This window comes from Lycorma delicatula, chromosome 3 (genome assembly GCF_047948215.1).
Source record: "Lycorma delicatula isolate Av1 chromosome 3, ASM4794821v1, whole genome shotgun sequence".
Lineage (NCBI taxonomy): Eukaryota > Metazoa > Arthropoda > Insecta > Hemiptera > Fulgoridae > Lycorma > Lycorma delicatula.
In genome coordinates, this window is record NC_134457.1 from 12,912,598 (window position 1) to 12,933,387 (window position 20,790).

The 20,790-nt window shown below is 28.0% G+C and overlaps 1 protein-coding gene across 1 annotated transcript in view; it reads left to right on the top strand.

The window, feature by feature from the left end:
- The window catches only part of Obsc (Obscurin), a 613,188-nt gene that overhangs the window by 70,312 nt on the left and 522,086 nt on the right, over positions 1–20,790 (top strand). The window contains exon 3 of the mRNA XM_075359431.1: positions 9,259–9,353. Coding sequence (XP_075215546.1) covers positions 9,259–9,353 — 95 coding nt within the window. The remainder of the gene's footprint in view (positions 1–9,258; positions 9,354–20,790) is intronic.

Below are 20,790 nucleotides of genomic sequence, written 5' to 3' on the forward strand. Positions count from 1 at the left end.
TTTTTATACAGTTAATTTACACTAATAAAATGTTAATTTATTATCAACATAAATAGACATAGAAAAGAACCTATTATGGCTGACATATCTGAAAGCTGAAGAATAAAAAAAATTTAATTTATAAAATTAAAAAATTAAATCTTGCTGTTCATTTGGAAGAACAAAACAGAAATATTGAGATTTTGAAATTTAGGGACATTGTGACAAAACAGAAGAAATTTTTAAGTGAGATACATAGTTATAATAATTTAGTATTAAGAAGTTGAAGAAAGTGTTGAAGAAACTTTTACAGAGTTAAAAAATAAGTAACTGATTTATGCAATTATATTATTTTCATTAATTTATGTGATCCTGATCCATATAGTATTTAAAGATTAGGAGCTATTGATAACCATAAACATCCATTATTGTGTTGTTTGTGTCTTTACATAAAAGATGCAAGTTTTTTAAAATTGGATAAAGTTAAAAAGAAGAAAAATTTGTAGATTACATGACTTGGATAAGAAATAAAAAAGAAATACCAAGTATTGATAGATATTAGTCATCAATTTACTGGTTGAAGCATAATGTAGTAAGACCATCTTATTACAATCTATAATAAGGCTATTTTTAAACCAAAATGGTCTTAATACAGATGATTTAATTGATATGAGGGACTTGTGAATATAATCCAAATACTTGTGTAGAGAATATGGAGGATAGCATTGAGAAAAAGACTTAGAGGGATGGGAGAATTGTGTTTCAACTTTCTCGGGCAACTGGGCTGCTTAGTTAATGTCTAAAAAGAGAAGTAGTGTAAAAGATGATGTATTATGACTTATAATACATAATAAATATGACATAAATACATACTTGGCATAATAAACAAGATGTATAATTTGGAATTTTGGGAATTTTTAAGGCAGTATGAAATATTTTTGTTATTTGAGACACTTTTATATTAGAAATATGAATTTTACTATGTTATATATTTTTTATGCACATATTTTTTATGTGCATTTAATCTTAAAACATTTATGGATTGTATTATTATAGAATAGTTACAGACGAAGAACTTTAATCATTGTATTTTAAGTTTCATTTAGCTAAATCTTAGAAGCTAAAGACAATTTTTTTTTTAAATTGTGTAATATAGTTACTAAATGTGAAATAAATAATACATTTATGGTTATAGACGATAAAATAATCAAACTGTCAATAAACAGGTTGGTCCAAAAAATTTAGTTTGTAGTATACATTTTTTAAAGAATTTAAATGGAAGATCAGAAGATATTAATTATATGGTAATGGGGATAATAATTTAACCGTTTTTCAAAATTATGGTTTAATTTTGTGTAATGACAGTATGAAGAGTTGTTTAATTTGGAAAATATGTTTACTGAGGCTAGAGAATCTGTTGTGATTGATTTGTGTGCAGTCTTACTTGAGATATTATTATCAGTCATTTTGAAGTACAGCCTCTTGGATTTTTCATGAACTACTAGTTTTCACGTAGGTATATCTTCTGGAAGTTTTAGTAAAATCATATTGCTACCTCCTATATTAATACAGAAAGCTCAAGATGAAACATATAGAATAAAAGCATGAAGGCATATGGGTAAGTTGTAGAATTTGACCAGACAGCTACTAGTAGGTATGAGGATACTGACTGGTATGATAAAACCAGTCAGTTGTAGTGTGTAGTACTACATCTTCAAAATTGTTTACTAAAGTTAATTTCATTATTCTCAAACAAAAATTATTTTTGGTATGGAATGTTTAAAAATGTAATTGATGGTTCTCAAACTATTAAATATAATTTATTTACAGAAAGATGAATTTTCCTTATGTAAGAAACCAGTATATGAAATGTAATGGAAATTATAAAAAGGTGTGGTAGAAAAAGAAAAACATCCTGGGAAAAATATATTATTTGTTTTAAAACATGACTACCAACTTCTACAAAATGGGTTTTTTTAAAAAAGAAATAGTTCTTGTCAGATTATTATAAAAATTACTCCAGTAATCAGATTGAAGGAATCATTTAAAAAATTTACAAATTCCAAGGGTTTTTTAATACAAATAAAAATTGTCTTAAATTGCCTTATTATTGGATAATAAGATATTCTATACAATGGATGTACCTTGTATCAGATTACTTAAATTTCCTTATGTATTGGAAGATATACATTTTACTAGTTACAATTAAGCAGTTTTTTAAAATATCATTTAAGAAAATAAAGCTTCTGTCGATGATATTTCTGGAATGGATGAATATCCCAAAATTATTCTTGAATATGTTATTGGTTATGAACAACAGAATTTTTGAAACAGGTAGAGTACCAGATTCTTTTAAAATTCAGTTATATTTCCAATATATAAAAGGGTTGTCTAAAAAGAAGAATTCAAGAAATATAGTGCCTATTGTTTGGTAATGCAATCTAAAAGATTTTTACTGTACTTGTGTTAGTTAAACTTTCTGTACCGATATTTTTCTGCTGACATGGCTAGACAACAAAAATTTATTGAAGGGATTTCTAGCTGGCTGTAGAAGATCTTATTCCACAGTAGATAATGTTTTAAGTTAACTAGTATTATCAAAATAAAGTTAAGAGTAAAGAGGTTTCTGCTTTCTTTTTTGAAAATCTACAGCATTTGTTTGGGCAGATCAATACACCATGTTCTACAAATTATATGCATTGGTTTTATCATCTAAAATGATTGTTTTTATAAGAAATATATTCATTGAAACTAGTTCTTCGATTTTTACTCATGACGGTTTGAAACATTCATTGGCGTAAAGCAGGGTTGTATTTTATGTTACATTTAGTTTTCATTACTTCTAAAAAATTGCCTTGATAGTGTAGTCAATGGATAGTTGTCATTATAATATTGTTCAGGTAAAGTTGTTCTGTTGGCTTCAGGTGAACTTCAATGTAAAAAATGATCAATGGAAATACATTGTACATGTTTAATCTTAAATTTCTTCAAATGAAATAAATCTTGTCTATAAAATTGCGCCTGTATAATTTTTATATTAGTAATATGTCGTTAACTATCAGTTGATTTATATTTTAAATGTATCAAATAACTGAGTTAAGATGAAGTTCAGTGTAGCATGTTGATTATCCAGTTCTGAAATGGTATAAAAATAATACTAAAATTTGAATCAGATTTTTTTTCTTCAAATATGAAAAATGAAAATATTGTTTATTAATAATATAAATACTTATTGTTTTATTTAAAATGTATTTTTATTTGAAGTCACAGTATAAAAATTAATTCTGCCAAATATTCTAGAAATTTTGTGAAGTTTATTTTTATCAAATCCAAAGACGAGTACTTTTTTTTACTATTATTTATTAAGTAGTATAAAAATATATTGAATAATAATTAAGATAAAGTTGTGAGATCTCTTTTTTTTATACTAATCCCAAATATGGCTACAAAATATACCAATCAGTTGCTTTTTCTGAGATTAATGATGTTCATTATCTAATAAATTCATGTTGCAACAGATGGAAAAGTCACTTCTAGGGTTAAGTATGTGTCATTTTAGCAGACTTGGTATATTGAAGTGAAACAGTATAAAAGGACTTTTTGTATGTGACTAGAACTGATCCAAAAATTTCTTGGTACTTACGTATTAACGCCACCGCAGCTACAGCTTTATTTAAAAACAAAGTAGTCAATCGGATTTCGGTGGAAAATGAACAGTCTCTTTATTAATTTTAATAAATTGTTATTTATTTTATAAATATAATTTAACCAAACTTAACCTACGCTCGCTAACCTTGACTAATTAACCCCGTAATTTTTTGAGTATTTATTTAATAAATTCAGTAATTATTACAATTATTTAAATAATCAAAACACTCCTGTTAATTAGTCAAGGTTAGCGAGCGTAGGTTAAGTTTGGTTAAATTATATTTATAAAATAAGTAAATATAAATAACCATTTATTAAAATTAATAAAGAGACTGTTTTTAATCTATGTTAAACTCTATATCTGCCCATTTTCTACTGAAATCCAATTGACTACTTTGTTTTTAAATAAAGCTGTAGCTGCGGTGGTGTTAATACGTAAGTACCAATTTCTTGCCTGAGAATATTATGTTATTTAACAGCAGTATCAGATTAAACATTCTGCTGATCTTAAGTACATAATATTAGCAATTTTTTAAATTAATTATATATAGTCTATAGTGATTGCTATATTCAGGGCATGATCAATGATTCTTGATGTTTGTGTTCAGAATCTATAACAATACAAATGTGTGAATGTTTTAATTGCTTGTGTTTCTTTTTAAAGATATTTAAAAGGAATTTACTAAAGTATTATATAATACTTGATATTCTAAAGTATTACAGATATCAAAAAAATATTTGTAATACTGTCCTGCATTTTATGTAAATGTAACACATTATTATTTCATTTTTATACATTTTCTGTTGATGTTTTGCATAACACAATGGTTATTATTTTATTAAACATTTCTAAGAAATAGAATTAAATAGATATTGGTATATTTTAATAATGTACTATATGCAACTTAAGCTAGGTTTGAACTGAATGATTCAAATCAATTGAATGAATAATGTTACAAAAATATTAGGATTAAATTTAAATTAACTATAATAAAATAATATTAAGTAAAATAAAAAATTCCTGTTTAATGATAATAGTGGCTTCCTGTGGGGACTGCATGTGAGGTGACATAATTTTTAAAATTCAAATGAAGTTTTTGCTAATATAATACAAATTCACAATGGAACTGATAACTGTTAAACCAGAACAAAAATTAACTGATATACTCAGAAATAAACCTTTATTATTGTACAATTGTCCAAAAAAGAGTGTAATATATTTAGGATGTGTATGTGTATTTGTTCCAATGTAGCAGCGTAAAAGGTGAACCGATTTAGATGTATGGCCCCACATTGGAATCCTTATGTTATCAGGAGTGTCATAGACTATGTAAATATGTTTAAATAAATTTGAAAAAAGTTATACTGTGTACAAAATTGTCACCCACGTGCTGTTTAATTATCCTATATTAAAGAGTAATGTTTATCAGCAATGTTTTTTTGGAATCATGTTTTTTTAATTTTTACCTCTTGTTCCATTTTTACTTTCCTAAAATATTACACAAGATCTGTTCAAAATCTATCCAACCTAAACAGATGACAAAACAAAAGTAACTTACATATTTTATTACAACTCGTATAGTTCATTTTCACAGGTATGCTTTTTGATTCAACATATTTAGCCTAGTGCTTTACACATTGTTCAAAAATTTTCTGGGAGTTGTTGATTCCAAATGAAGTCAGCTGCATGCATGATGTTTTTTTTTTTAATAATATTCTCTTGGTTCTCAAATCACAACAGTTTAGGTGCAGTTTTCAGAATTTATAATTACCGGAGATCAATGTCCAAGGAGTAAATTGTTTGGTGAATTCTTAGGAATTGAGTCCAGACTAGTTGCACAGAGTGGGCAAGAGTGTTATCATGATGGAGTTTCAAGTTGTGTTACTTTCATAAGTCTGACTTGTGGATAATAGCATCATGAAGACGGATAATTTTATTTACTGGAGCATATTTGTTAATTCTATACAGTAAAAAAGCAATATTTTAGTTTGTTTAAAGTTTGGGACATTTTTGAAATAGTTGTACAATTCTTTTTTTTGTAACATTCATACTATTGTCACCAAATATACGAGTATATTGAAGCTTAAATATCATCTCAAATAGGTCATTACTGAGCTTATGCAAAACTTGATGCAGTAGTGCTATTTTTCAGCAGTTTGTCATTACACATAAAATGATAATATGATGCATAGTTGTAATACAGTTGTGTACAAAGTCTGTAGAACATTGACTGACATTACTGATGAATTTAGAATGTCATCTGTATGCAGTGCTGTTAAAGTGCACTATGCTAACTCTCGTCTCATCTTCCAAAGATGAAAAATGTTGCATAGTTCTGAACAGTGAAGCGAAAGTATTAATACAAAAAAAAAATTTCTAGATTTTATCATATTTTGACATTTAAAATTTTTTACTCAAGATCATGAAGCCTGTTTTTTTTTTTAGAATTTTGGTGCAGCTATTTCTATTAACCGGTCTTGGAACTAAAATTGTTGGATTAGTAAAATTTTTGTTTTTCTAACTTGTAGACCATCCCTCTATTCTGAATAAATTGTATAATCCTAGCCAAAATATGTTCATTCCTAACCAAAAGTGAAAGTTAAAAAAAAAAAATGCCAAAAATAATGAGTTTGATTAAATTTCCAATTTTGTTTTACCTTGGTATAATTGTTTTTCAATATTTCCCTGAATTTCTATTTGCTGTCTAATGTATGATAAAAAACTTAAAAATGTAAATTAATCACAAAATTTAGCAAATCATTTTACTCAGTACTTTTTCACTTATTCGTGGTTTTTATGAATTGTAATTTAATCATGTAATTCTTTTCATAATGGTTCTTTAGCCTAGAGAGTTCTTGTTCATTGTTTACAGGAATCCTTTGTATAGATAATATTTCCTTTCCATTCGTAAGCAAGATATTATAATAATTATTGAATAGTTTATTTCATAATTTTTACCAGAATTACTTTCCTAATTTTCTGTGTATCAGTATATCCCTCCATGTAGTATGAGCCAATGTAGGGCTGCATAACAAGTGAAGCCTTTGCTAGATCAATTTGTTTGAAACTTAATTGCACTTTTATCAAACTATTATAAAAGCAAATTTACTATAATGTGATAAAAGTAACTATTTAAAATACAAATAGTTGTTACTTGTAGTTATATATATATTAGAAGATTTGGTACATTATCAATCATTAATTTTACATTGATTGACTGAAATATTTGCATATGTTTCAACAAATTGCTACAGATCCAAAAAGGTCATACAGGGAACAGACTTAGATCTTAACTGAAATATTATTTGCTATTGTGTAGTCTGTAAATGTATTTATCTGATCCATAATCTGGATCCCCATTGGAGGATGTAATAATAATAACAAAATTTATTGAAGTAATATTTACAAACTTAAAATATTTGACAAATGACAATACTTTTGGTTTATAAACATAATAGAGATTGTAGAACTAAAACAAAATCTTATTTTTAAAAATGAAATTCCTGAATCGAAGACAATCTATAATTCCAAGCCTTTTTACAGTATTTACGTAATATTGGCCAACCACTTCCATTAATACACTGCTTCAGATTCTCCATTTCCAAAAATTCTATGTTAATAAACTGCAGCCTTATCTACCGTAGAATAGGAAAAAATGCAGAGTGTCCTCCTCTCTTTGCGTATTATACATAGAACAAAGCGGTTAGTTGAAAATGAGTCACTTGTTCAGATAACTCTATTTGGCTTTTGCTTTAAAAACCATTTAATTAAATTAAAATTTTCATTATTGAATACATAATTAAGCGTTAAGTCTAGTTCTTTGTAAATTAAGATGACTGCAACTATTCTTCAAAATACCTATCTAATCTGACTTCATTTTATGCTTAATCATTTCTACAACAGAATTCACTTTAAATTCTGGTAAGCGTAATCGAGTGGTAAGTTATACTTTTGAACAAGCCCTTTCCATTCATTGTAAAAATACATTCTTTTTCCTATAATATCCCGTACTAAAACATTTGAATACCTTGTTTCTGGCAGCTTCAAATAACATTGTAAGTATTTTAAATGGAATCTAATTGTTTGCAAAAAGGTAGACTCAGTCCAGTTTCCAGATACAAACTATAAGCTGGAGTATTCCAGGGTAAACTAAACATGTCTTAATAAAAAATCTCTGCAGAATCTCAACTTTATCATACATCCTAAACTCTCAACTTTGGGCACGCTAACAAATTATTGATCTACACACTGCATTAAAAGTAATCAATTTTTTCGCTTACGTGATATCATACAGCAGATTGCTAAATGTATTCAAGGCTGATTCTGATACTTGTAATTTTTCCTTAAAGTGCATTTCCATAGATAATTTTGATGAAAGTGTTAACACCCAAATATTTGTATCCGTTTACAACTTCTATTTGTTATTTTTCATATCACCACTTTTCATGTTTTGTTGGTTTTCCCCTTTCTGAAAAATCATAATTTTTGTTTTACCAAGATTTAAATTCCACTTTTGGCAGTACAGTAGCAGTCCACTTATCATCCTCTACAACGTAATTAGATCTTCAGCTAGCATGACAATATCATCAGCATAAGCCAACAACTGTATTAAAATGCGCTGCTATATGAACTCCCCCTTCCAAAGCCGTTTCCAGATCATTAACAAAAAGAGAAATAGGAGAGTGCTCACGGACAACCTTGTTTTAGACCTGTTATTGTTTCAGATTTTTCCGTTAACCCATTATAACTCTATACTGTCCCCTGTGTTCCGCTATACATTTCCTTTAGGAGCTTAACCATTTTAGATGACAATCATAGTTCAAACATTTTATAAAAAAATTGCATATCGATCCAATATGTCAAATGTAGCAGATAAGTCAATAAAAAAGCATGCAGTTTATGCTTCTGGTGGTATTTGCTTTTATTGATACTAACTAAATTATGAATATTATCTACTTTACTATAACCTCTTCTGAATATGGCCTGGCATTTCCACAATATCCCTTGTCGTTCAGTCCAGAGATAAACCTATATAAACACATATTAAAAAATAACTTTTCTGATAGTAATTCTGAAAGAAATACCACTGCAGTTCTTCTCTACCTTACATAGATCTCTTTTTTTATGTAATGGGAATATTATTTGCATCTTAAAGCATTTAGGCACGTTAGCAGTTTCATATATTTTATTATAGATATCCAACAATTTATCCAATAAAACAGTGGGAGCATTTTTGAGTAACTCATAGGGTATTTGATCTTCTCATTGGAGGATGTATTTAAAGTGCTTGGTTGCAAAATTTTGACTTACATTTTAGTCAGTGTTATTAAATAGCAATCAAATGTTATATTATTTTAAATTTCTGTCTCTAATTACTATTAAAATTAAGTAAATTGAAATTTTCTGAACTGTTAAGTCACATTACAAATATTTTTTTTTTTTTACTGTGTCGATGTGAGATTTGGTATGTTCATGAGATATTTTCTTTCTTTGGATACTTCAAAAGAAAGTAACTTTCTAAGTTACTTCAAAAGATTTGTGTAAAAATTCATGTGCGACTGATTTTATATAATAATGTGTTTATAAAATCTCAATAATTCATTTTAATCTTATGTTTTAAATTTTTGCAGCATTTACGGCAGAGTTGAGTGAAGTATTAGGTCGTAGGGGAATGGCTGAAGGCTATATTGATACTAAAGAGGATTCACAACATATGGAAACTGAGGTAATTGAAAAACATCTGATAATGTACGAGTATTTATTATTATGTTTAGATTTAATTTAGGTGTTAATTTTATTTGGTATTTATTTGTATTGTTAAATAATTTGCTCAACATTTGTTTTTTGCAAATGGGGTAGACATAATGACTGATTGACAAAAAAATTAAAAGAAGATTGAAGAAATTATAAAACATAAAAGCTATTTAATTTACTTTGAATTTGGTGGTTAGAAAGAGAGTAAAGTCCATTTATATGTATATAAAGGTTACCAAAATGTGTTCATTACTTCAATTGCTGTCATTCCATATCATAAAATTTATCAGACTGTAATATTGGAAACAACCTGTTTGCAAACTAAGAACAGCAAACGTTTGATAGACTCAGCAGCTGGGGAACTCAGGCAGTTATTAATCTTATCTGTTAGCTCTAGGTAATGTGAATCAATTCTGTTCATAAAAATTCCTTTATGATTCCAAAATGCTGTGTAGTCTCTATAACTTTAACTATTTGACTGGCTACAGGTGTCAGAAATTTCTTAAAATCTGTTTAACCGGCTCCAAATTTCCAACATTATGTCTTGTATTACATCAGACATGTCATAGGCGATACTCAATGTGTAAAAAACTGATGTCATTTTGAGCTTGTCAATACATCTGTATGTGTTGACATAATCACAATCTGTTGCTGTTTTTTGACCAACTCTCAGCTGCAAACAAAGTAATTATAATAAGAATAATTTTTTTAAATATTAAAATATATTTGAAAATATAAATATATCTATTTAAAAAAAAATATATATTAATATATATTTTTATCATCCTCTTAAGCAATGCATAATGGTGGTCCTGGAGCTTAAAAAAAAATTCTTTGGAAGTATTTTTAACTTTTTCAGACATGGGTATTTTTGAGTACCTTTGTCGAAAACAGCAGTTTAATTCTATTATGTTTTTACCACTGATTTTAATGTTTGTTATTGTAAATATTACGTGGGTTATTGTTGTTCATGGTTGATCAGTTGTGATTTGTGTTTTGAATTTGATGTTACGTAAATTCTGCATATTGTGCTTAATATTTTTATGTTTACTTCCTGTGATTTTAACTGTTATTAGAAACAAAGATTATTGATAGTATTTTTGTGTTATTTACTTGCAAGTGTTGTTTGTTGTAGGTTATCAAGCGCTATGTTAGTACTGTTTTTTTTTATTTCTGTAATTAAATAAACAGTTATGCTCATATTATTTATTAAGAAAGTCGTTATGATTACCCAAGGCTGTAAATGAAACAATATTTCTTGACAGTAAATTAACCACACATGATTTTTTAGGGTTTGTTTTGATATTCTAAAAGATATTACATGTCAAACAAACCTATGTGCAACCTAAAGACATAAAATTTTGTCCAGGATTACTGAAGAACTGGCTATTATCAAAATTAACCCATGGGTTGGTCTAGTGGTGAACTTGTCATCACAAATCAATTAATTTAACAGTAGCGTAAATTATGTAACAAATAAATTAAACACAAAATCAACAAAACTTAACAATATAGTTTGTATAAAACATTAATTTGCTTTAAAAAATTATATCCATTAAAACTGTCAAGGATTGAAACTGATGCTGTGAGATGATGTTGATACAGTTCATTTATAACAATATAAAAAAGTAACAAAAAAAACATTTAGTAACAAAAGAGAGCGAAATTTTCTATTTACAATATCTAGATTAGTAATAAATTAAGAAATTGTGTGGGTCTATTAATATTACATGAGATTGATATATTTTCAGATTTTATTATTTCTGATAATGTTGTTAAAAATCAAATCGCATAGGACTGTGTAATATTGCTATTTTATGTTTGTAAAGCAAAAGCAAGTTATGTTATTTACTTTTACAAGTTGTAATTTGTACTAAATCTCACTGTGGTATTCCTCTACAGACTGATGATACTTTTAAGTACCGTTGTGCTTCTTAACTATAAAAGAAGAAGTTTTGACAGTTTTATGTTTCTTCCATTATTTTAGGTTTTGTAACTCAATTTTGAGATTAAAATGATAAAAAACATGTCTTTTTTGAGTATTTGATCAGATTACGATTAAAAAGTTAGGAAATTATTTAATTTATACATAAAAATTAGTGTGTGTTTTTAATGTATGCTTCATTTCTTCATTTAATATGTTGTTTTTTGTCAAATTTATGTTGGTAAATTTCATACTGTTGAAACATCTTGAGATATTAACTTTTTATGTGTTAAACATAAAATTTGTATCTTGTAAATAATTTTGTATGCGTGTTGTTTTTAAACAGGTGATTTACAAAGTTTTTGTTCTGTTGGCGTGTGGTTTTTTTATTCACAGATGTGTTCTTTATATCTGTGAATTTTCAATGTGTCTGTTTGATATAGTAATATATAGTCACTGTAGTACAGTTACAAACCTGCTTCACTTCTTAAATCAGGTTTGTGTTGAAAACAGGTTTCCCTGTTTTCAGCACGTACATGTACTTGTCTTATCAGTTACTTGTGTACTTTGTTATTGATAAAGCGATTGCAACTTTGCTTTCTGAAAATTTCAGCAGTTTTTGAATAAATGCTGATTGATGTATGATAGTGTTTCCTACTTTCTTCACTAGATGCATTTTCGATTCTGTTCTATATTTTATACAGAAAAATTTATATTTTGGTTACGATTATAAAAAAATTATTGTAACATGTAAATCATCCAAAGACTATTTAGATTTAATAGCTGTGATCTTGAAATTATGAAACAAGCACACACTCTAAATCTGAGGAAAACAAAAAATTAAATGAACCAACACAACCTAGATTAAGTATAATTTTTTACCACTTTCTAAAATGATTCTCTCTTTAAGAAAGTTATAATTAACAACAGCACCACTTGCAACACCTCTGAGGAAGGAGCCAAATAATTATTCCAAAATGATTTTCTTTAAGCATAATTTCAATTACTTAGAAAGAGAATTGTTTTTAATTTCTTGTTAACATAAATTTATTATTTTATCATGTGTGAAAATAGCATTCTTGGCTACACCATTTTTTAATATATAATGTTAACAATCTTTTTAAAATATCTAACAACTATTGTTTTTGTGCCTTGAGAACATTATAGTCAAGTATTGGTTTATGATTTGCAAGATCCACAATTAATACATGTGACAGTTATATTTACTTATATTATATTTGAAAATCCATATTATGGGATAAATTTGGAACGTGAATTCAGATTAATCACACTGTTATTGTAAACAAGTTGTGGTGGTTGTAGGAGTTTATTTTTAAAATGATGTAATAACATCTGATAATACATTGTATTTCTTAGTGTTTAAGTGATATCACTTTTAAGGGTAACAGCAAATATAATCTTCATTTTTTGTAAACTATCGATTACACATGCGATGTGATTCAGTAGAATTATTTACAGAATTCATAAATGTATAATCACCAGATTCTTATTTACAATTTTTAGTTTTAGTTCTTACAATATTTACTTTGCAAAATACTGAGGAATGATTCTAAGTTTTATATTTTTAATAAATTTTTGCTTATTCATTATTGAAATAAGATGAATGACAAATTAATCCTTTTATTGCTGTAGAGTTAATCATATTACTTACCCCATGACATTACTTTTAAGTATGTCTTTTATATTTATAATTCATTTAATCTATTTATTATAATTGATTAGAATAATTTTCTCTTTCGCTTATCCTTAAAGAAAAAGTTTGATTTCAAAACTTTTCTCACCATTTGAAGCATATCATTCGACACACTTTATGTTTTTTTAATTGATGAATAAAATCTATTCAGTCGGGGCTATTACAGATATTTTACTTGATTTATAAAACCAAGAGAATTCAATAGATAGGGCTTTATTATAAAACGAGAAGAATGTCCCTGACATTATATTATAATTGCCCCCTGTATGTTAACTAAGCATAAACATTTATCCCACTCTGTAAGATGTGTACTGAAAGTAGATTAGATTTATAAAAATATTACTCTTATGCCGCACTACTTTAGTTTTCAGTATAATCAATATGATTTATAACTAGTTAAAAAAGAGCTGATTTTAAGTAAAATACAGATGACATATTGATTTTGTAGGATATGAATTGATAATACCGGGTTCATTTGTAGATGATAGTATTACTGGTGTTATCAATATTTATATGTTCATTAATTGTCATTTCTGTTAAGGTTGTTATGAAGCTTTATGGCTACATAATAGCATCATGAAGTAGCACCAGTATTATGTAATTTTATCCGCTTTATTGTAAACTCTAAAAATTTCATTTGTATTAGAATTTTTCTAATTTATATTCATATTTTTTATATAATCTGAATAGGCTATTTTTCCTACCGAGTGGAAGGTTATATAAGATCCATTCTTTACCTTAGAAGAAGAATGCTAACTTGGTAGCATTGTTCCTCAGATTTACTTTTAATTTTTTTTTTGAATGAAACTTTAACCGTGTTTCATTACACTTATTCTAAAGCATTTAATGACATATTAGAACATTTTCTTACCAAACAAGATATTAGAAATCATGATTGATAATGAAGACCCATGCGATGATTACATTCAAATATTAAAACAACATGACTGGACCGTATTCAAATAGTGATATTAATTTATCAAATAACATACATTATTTTTTAGGAATAAAGAGGGCAATAAATCTAACTGTGTATAACTATATCCCTCTGTGAATTACAAAGTAAAGCCTGTCTTGGATTTATTTCCTGCCAGTATTTTTGGATTGTGTATTTTCATTTCATAAAAAATAAATGGAAAATTATTGTGCAAATGAATGTTTGTGATGAGAAAGTGAATGAAATAAATAATTTTTCCCCAATTAATTATTTGACCACATGATCGGATGTAACAAAAAATTATTGCACAGTTCATCAAAACTGTAATTTTGACAGATTACTGTGTTGGTGATTATAAAATTAGATTTACTAATGTAGTTAATGACACATACACCACGCACACAAAATCACATTATCTGTTCAGAAAAAATCAAATAGTAAACCTGTTTAAGTATGGATATATTTCATAATATTTTATAAAACCTTTGCTGTAATGGCCTCATATAATTAAATCTGTTTATCAATCCCCATCGTCCTGTTTGCAAAACATTACATATAACACAGATGATGTTATAACGATGAGATATATCTACAGTATTGTTCTTTATGCGAAATAAAAAATTTGTATTGACTACAATCTTATTGAAGGTGATTCAGTTTCCAGCTGTTTATAATTTCAAATGTCTTGAAGTATAAATTGTTGGGACACTTCGAAGAAAGTATCATATTAACTTCCAAAAAGAAGAATAAAATGAAGTAGAATTAAGTAAAATTATTCCGTTTTAAAGATAATTTATACACAAACAACTATTATTGGGCTTGTATGCCTGTTAGTTATTTTTAAAAAAATATTTTGTCGTAAACTAATGACAGCTGTTTAGTTTTATAGCTATTATTGGAAACATGTAATTACTTCATTTCTATTTATTTAATTTATTTTTAATGTAATAAATTTTTATAAAAAAAGTACAAGTGCACGAGTAAATTTATTTATGTGCCAAAATATGTTGTTATAAAAATCAATAAATCTAATGTATAAATGCGAAAGTTTGGGGCAGGTTGTGTCTGTATGCAACATGATGCTAGAACCAAATGTCTGATTGCTTTCAGATTTTCAGAATACATTCGTGTTATCCCAGGAAAGGTTTTTACCACAGATTGAGACTCTACCCCCTTTGGGGTTGAAGTTTTCCTCGATAAAAGTCTAAACTTTGGTTATCATAGTTCTGTCTTTTGTAATTTAGTTTCTTTTTCAGGTATTTCTAGAGTCTGTATACTTTAATTGTTATTTATCAGTATTATTCTTACAACCACGAGGAAAACGAACACAGCAGAGGTCGCCAAACATACTTAAAAAACACAGTCATTCTTTGACATGATGGTACCAACCCCCTTAATATCTACAACCCCCCGAGTAGCTCCTGACCTCAACAAAACTAGCATTTCAAGGGTGAACCCACAAAAATGCTACTGTAATAAATGTGATTCATTACTAAGGAATTAGATTAATTTTGATTTCTGGAAATTAAAATAATTAAAGACTAATAATAAATAATAATTATTATCAAAATTATTAAAAGATAAAAATAATAAACAAAAGATTTATGATAAAAATCAATTAATATTATTTTTTATCACAGAGTGATGATGTAATTTCTTTACAAATGGCTCAGCTTGTACACTACAGTTGCAGTTATATAATTAGATTTCTGATTCTGCGACGCTTGGCTAATAAATGTTGCACATATGTGCGTAGCATGGGAATGAAAAGAGGTATTGGAATGAAATAAAAAATAATAAAAGTACAATACCTTAGCTATAAAATGCAGTATTTATTTTTTAATATAATCCCCATTTACACTGATACACTTTTCCCAACGTGTGACAACACATGATCTCTCCAAATGTTGTTGGTTTGCGGAAGCCTCGTGGGTGCACCCTAATAAATATGTGATGCAATTTCTTTCCAGCTATGGTGCTTTTAGGGACAGACGGCAGAAATTTGGCCTGGTAGATTCTGGGATGTGTCCTCAGTGTGGACAATTGGAGACACCTACCATGTTCTTTATGAGGAAGTACTAGTTAATGTGTATGGAGACCATCTGTCAACTTGTTCTTGTTGAGTCAGTGTTGGATCTCTGTGTAAACTGGAGGAGCCAGGCTGAATGAGTAATAGTGGAGAGTTTTATAGTGTAGTTAGCAAAGAAAAGGAAAAATAATAGAACACTTTAATAATTTTTTCTTGGTAGTTATAAGATTATAACTACCTGATAGCCTGATAGCTCGTTATCAGGCCTTTTTTTTGTTTAAAAAAATTTGTAATATTATAAGTATGTAAATTAACATTATCAAGTAAGCAAATTATACAATTTAAAATAATGTATAAATTAATATTATGTAGTTTACAGTCATAAAAACTATTAATAGAATCATATTATTTAAATTTTTGGTTTAATCATTTCTTTAATATTCCATAATATAATAACATTTTTTTTGTTATTAAATTTAATGAAGCATTTTTGTGATTACTTTCATCTCAATTTAATTTACTAAGCATTTGGCACTGCTGGTATTAATACAATTGTATAAATTAAATTTCCACTTACCAACAATTTAAAAAGTGTAAATCCTAGTACTTGTGGAGCTGTTACTCCATCTTCAGGGATTTTCTAAAAGATGTTAATTTAAATTCAAATCAATAATCGTTTTTAAATTAAACTGTTATGTTCATAATAATAGTCGGTCGGTCGTCAAGAATAAAATTAATTCGTACGTCAATAAGATGGTAACGTCATGCTACTGTCTGATTTGGTCTTCCAAATCTAATAAGAAAAAATCTTGTCTAAGAATTATTTAGTTAAATCCTGCGTTTTTACACATATGCAACACTTGTAACAGTTGTGATAAGTATTTTGCTGGAGTTTTGCTCTTTTGGCAGCTTTACCAATAATAAATATTTTGTAACATACACGCTGTGCTGCCAAGATTGACTTTTAACTCCTGAAATGTAGGCAACTGTTCGTTCAAAGGCGTATTACAGTTTCCTCTAATCGGTGATCGTTTTACCATATTGCTGCATCTTTTTACTTTCTAACGTAAGATGTATTTTTTTTTTTACAGTGTTTCATTCAGTTTTTACGTTAATGTTTGGTAGTAGCAAATAATCTAAGGGTTTTTTTTCATTAAAATTTTATTTTATTTACATTTTTGAATAGTCTTTAAATATTGGAAATTAAATTAACTTAAATACTGGAAAAAATGTATCCGTGCTAATGTTGACCATATATATAATATCACCATTATTCGATAAGTTTTACCATGATTATAAAGAGGACTCAAATTATTTTATTTCTATTTTTAATATGATAGTAATAACTTGTTACTATATAATATTTTTAAGTTAAAAATAATAACGAACTGAGCGGTTTAACTTTTAAAACAAATAATTATTTTTTTAATGACTTGATTTTAAAATATTTCTTTAGATCATGATTCAGTTCTAAAGTAAAAATTAATATTTTTATCTAACATTTCAAATTAATTGTTTTTAAAGATATTAATTACTTGTAATGAAAATAATATAATTAAATAAAAATTAATAATATTATAAAAGGTTATCATTTATTAAATGGCTTGGTTATATTTTTTTTAACTTTTGGTTATTTTTAATTAGTTCTAAAATGATACTAATTTTAGTTAATAATTTTCAAATTGCTTATTTAGTTTGGGAGTCTTAACAACAGTACTGTAGTCGACGATATGATAAAATACATAAATCACTCATGAAAATGGCATGCATTTATATAATATATATTCCCAAGAATAACAAGCATCGTGTATCGTGCTCAGTAAGAAAAATGAGGAGTAAAGTGGTTTCCTGTAGACCTTTTCACTACTTTTCATCTACATATCGTGCACATAAAAATTTAGTTGATATTAAACCCTGTAAGAATACTTCACTTTGTTTACTACAGGATCTGGTTGTCTGATGTACAATATTTGTTTTCTCCGACTAGTTTTCCAGCTACTGCCAGGTCCTGGGTGTGTGTATGTATATATATATATATATATATAGGCAAATGCAGTTACTGCTATCGGCTAGCCAGGCGTAACGCAGCTGTAGACGTTGTACTGTAAATGTGCCGCTAAATATGAAGTCTGGAACAGACTCAGGTCGACCTTTCCTGAGACGTGTGGTTAATTAAAACCCAAACGCCAAAGAACACCTGTGTCCATAGTCTAGCATTCAAAGCCATATAAAATTAACTGTCATTACAAGGAATCGAGCCTTAGAACTTCGAAAATCAGCTGATTTTGCAATAATGATAGCCTAGTTAGTTTTATGTACAATAGTATTCTTAAAAAAAGGAATTCGGGTCAATAATATTTTTATGTTCGGTCGTTTCATACGCCTAATAATCGTTAGGACTGGGAACTGAGACGGATAGTGTAAAATAACCGTTTTCTTATGGAACAATGTTAACATAACCTTTTTTTGATATTAGGGGAATAATCACTCTCGGATTATGAAAAGGGTACTTATCTTGACATCATACTTATTAAAACTTTTAACTAGACTGTATTTATTTTCTTTCTTATACGATATACCGGGTGATTCAAAAAGGACTTCACAATTTTAAAAGCATATCAAAATTTATTGAGGTAGCTTACAGATTCGGTTGAGGTTTTATTTCATAGCAAAACACATTACGTTTTGACTGACGTAGTTCATTAGTACCGAATTCGGCCACCAGCGCTGTCACCAGTTTTCTTAAAAATTTATACATTTGTTGGGCTGTAAATAGTATCGTTTATCTGGACGTGCTTCAAAATTGTCTAATTCCTCTGTTAGGGGATGATAATCAAGATGCACGCCATTATTATCAGGAAGATGGGGCACCACATCACTACCGTCTAGAAGCCCGAGATTTTCTTGATAAGATTCCCAGGTCGGTGGTTCGGTCGTAAAAGTCCAATTGCGCCCCCCCCCCCCCGAATTAACCTCGCTAGATGTTTTCTTGTGGGGCACCTGAAGATCGGGCGTATATAATGCATTTGCTTGCCGATGATGTTGAGCTAAGAGTTTGAATTAACGCCACAACTTCAGAGATAATGCCCGACTTGCTGGCTACAGTCTGGAATGAAATCGACTTGAGGTGGGATGTATGTCGCATTACAAATGGAAGCCATTTCGAATAAAAGTGATTGTTGGATGATAAATTATATATATATATATATAAAGTTATTAGAAAATTATCCAAATTAATAGAAAATTTTCTAATGCAATTCATTAGGTCAACAACCAAACAAACAACAAACAAAATAACAAAAACAAAAGCAGAAAACCTCGACATTTCGTCCAAGATGTAGGACTTTATCAAGGCAAACCAAATGACAAAAAACAACACCAGCAAACACTTATGGCAAACACCAGCAAACACCCCCCCCCCACCTAATTTAATGAAAACCAAAATCCCCACTACTAAAAATGTATCTTTTTCATAGATACTCTCACCACAAATCCAATGATAACATAAAGTTACAACCCAAACAAAAAATACTAATCCTAAATTAATAAACCAAAACTACACAAAAAATAAAACTATAACCAACAAATAACCAATAATACACCCCCACAACCCATTTTTATCTATTAATTTAAAACGCATTAGTATCGTATATAATACTTAAATCAGATACGTCCGTTCTATTATTTATAGAATTTATATCCTTTTTAATGTGGATAATCTCCAATTAGGTTCCCTTTCTAAAATGTTTACTTTATCTAAATCAAATTTATGTTTTTTGGCTTTTTCATGCTTATTCAATGCAGTAATTTCATTTTTCCTATATTTATCTCCCGCTATTCTTTTTTTTTTTTTTTTATAAATATTAGGAGTTTGACCAATATAAAATGCTGAACAACCACTACATGGTATATTGTACACAACATTAGACAGATTTTGTATCTTTGTTGGCGCCTATAATTTTTGAAAATGTTACCAATCGTATTGTACCTACTATGAGCCACCATCAGTCAATTTTTAAAAGCTTTAGAATATTTTCAGACAAATCAGGAACATATAGAAGCGCCAAATATTCTTTTTCATATTCTCTGTTTTTATAAGAAACGTATTGTAAAGCCTATGAATTCTAGACTTCACAATTTTATCAATAAAACTTTTGGGATAGTTATTTTCCAAAAGCAACTCTCTAACTTTTTTAATTATTATCGGTCTTTCTTTAGGATCCGTAAAACACAAAGCTTTATCTACCAAACCAACCGCTACAGCCTTTTTATGAATAATCGGCTGGGCAGACAAATAATTCAAATACCTTCCAGAAGCCGTTGGCTTATTTTACCAAACGGTATTAATTATGCCATATGTGTGCCTTACAGTCATATCCAAAAATTTTTTCATTATTTTTTTTCTTTTCTATTGTAAATTGAATGGATTTATTAAACTCATCAAAAATATATTCAATTTTGTCTTCAGACATATACAAAAAAATATCAACATATCTTTTATAAATTGTAATATGAATATTTAATTTCCCCAAAATCCCAACCTCAATATATTTCATTACTAAATTTGCCAAACCGTGCTTTTGTTCATAAAAATTTTCTTCAAAATGAAAATACGTATTAGAAATACAAAATTCAGTAATCTTCAAAAAATCATTTTTATTAATTTTAGTATATCGCCTGATGTCTTCCCAACGCTCACATATCACAACCTTAAATAATTCAACGGGATACAAAGAAACAACATCGAAAGACACCAATCAACAACCATCCGGAACACTTTGTTCCGCAATAAACCTATGGAAAC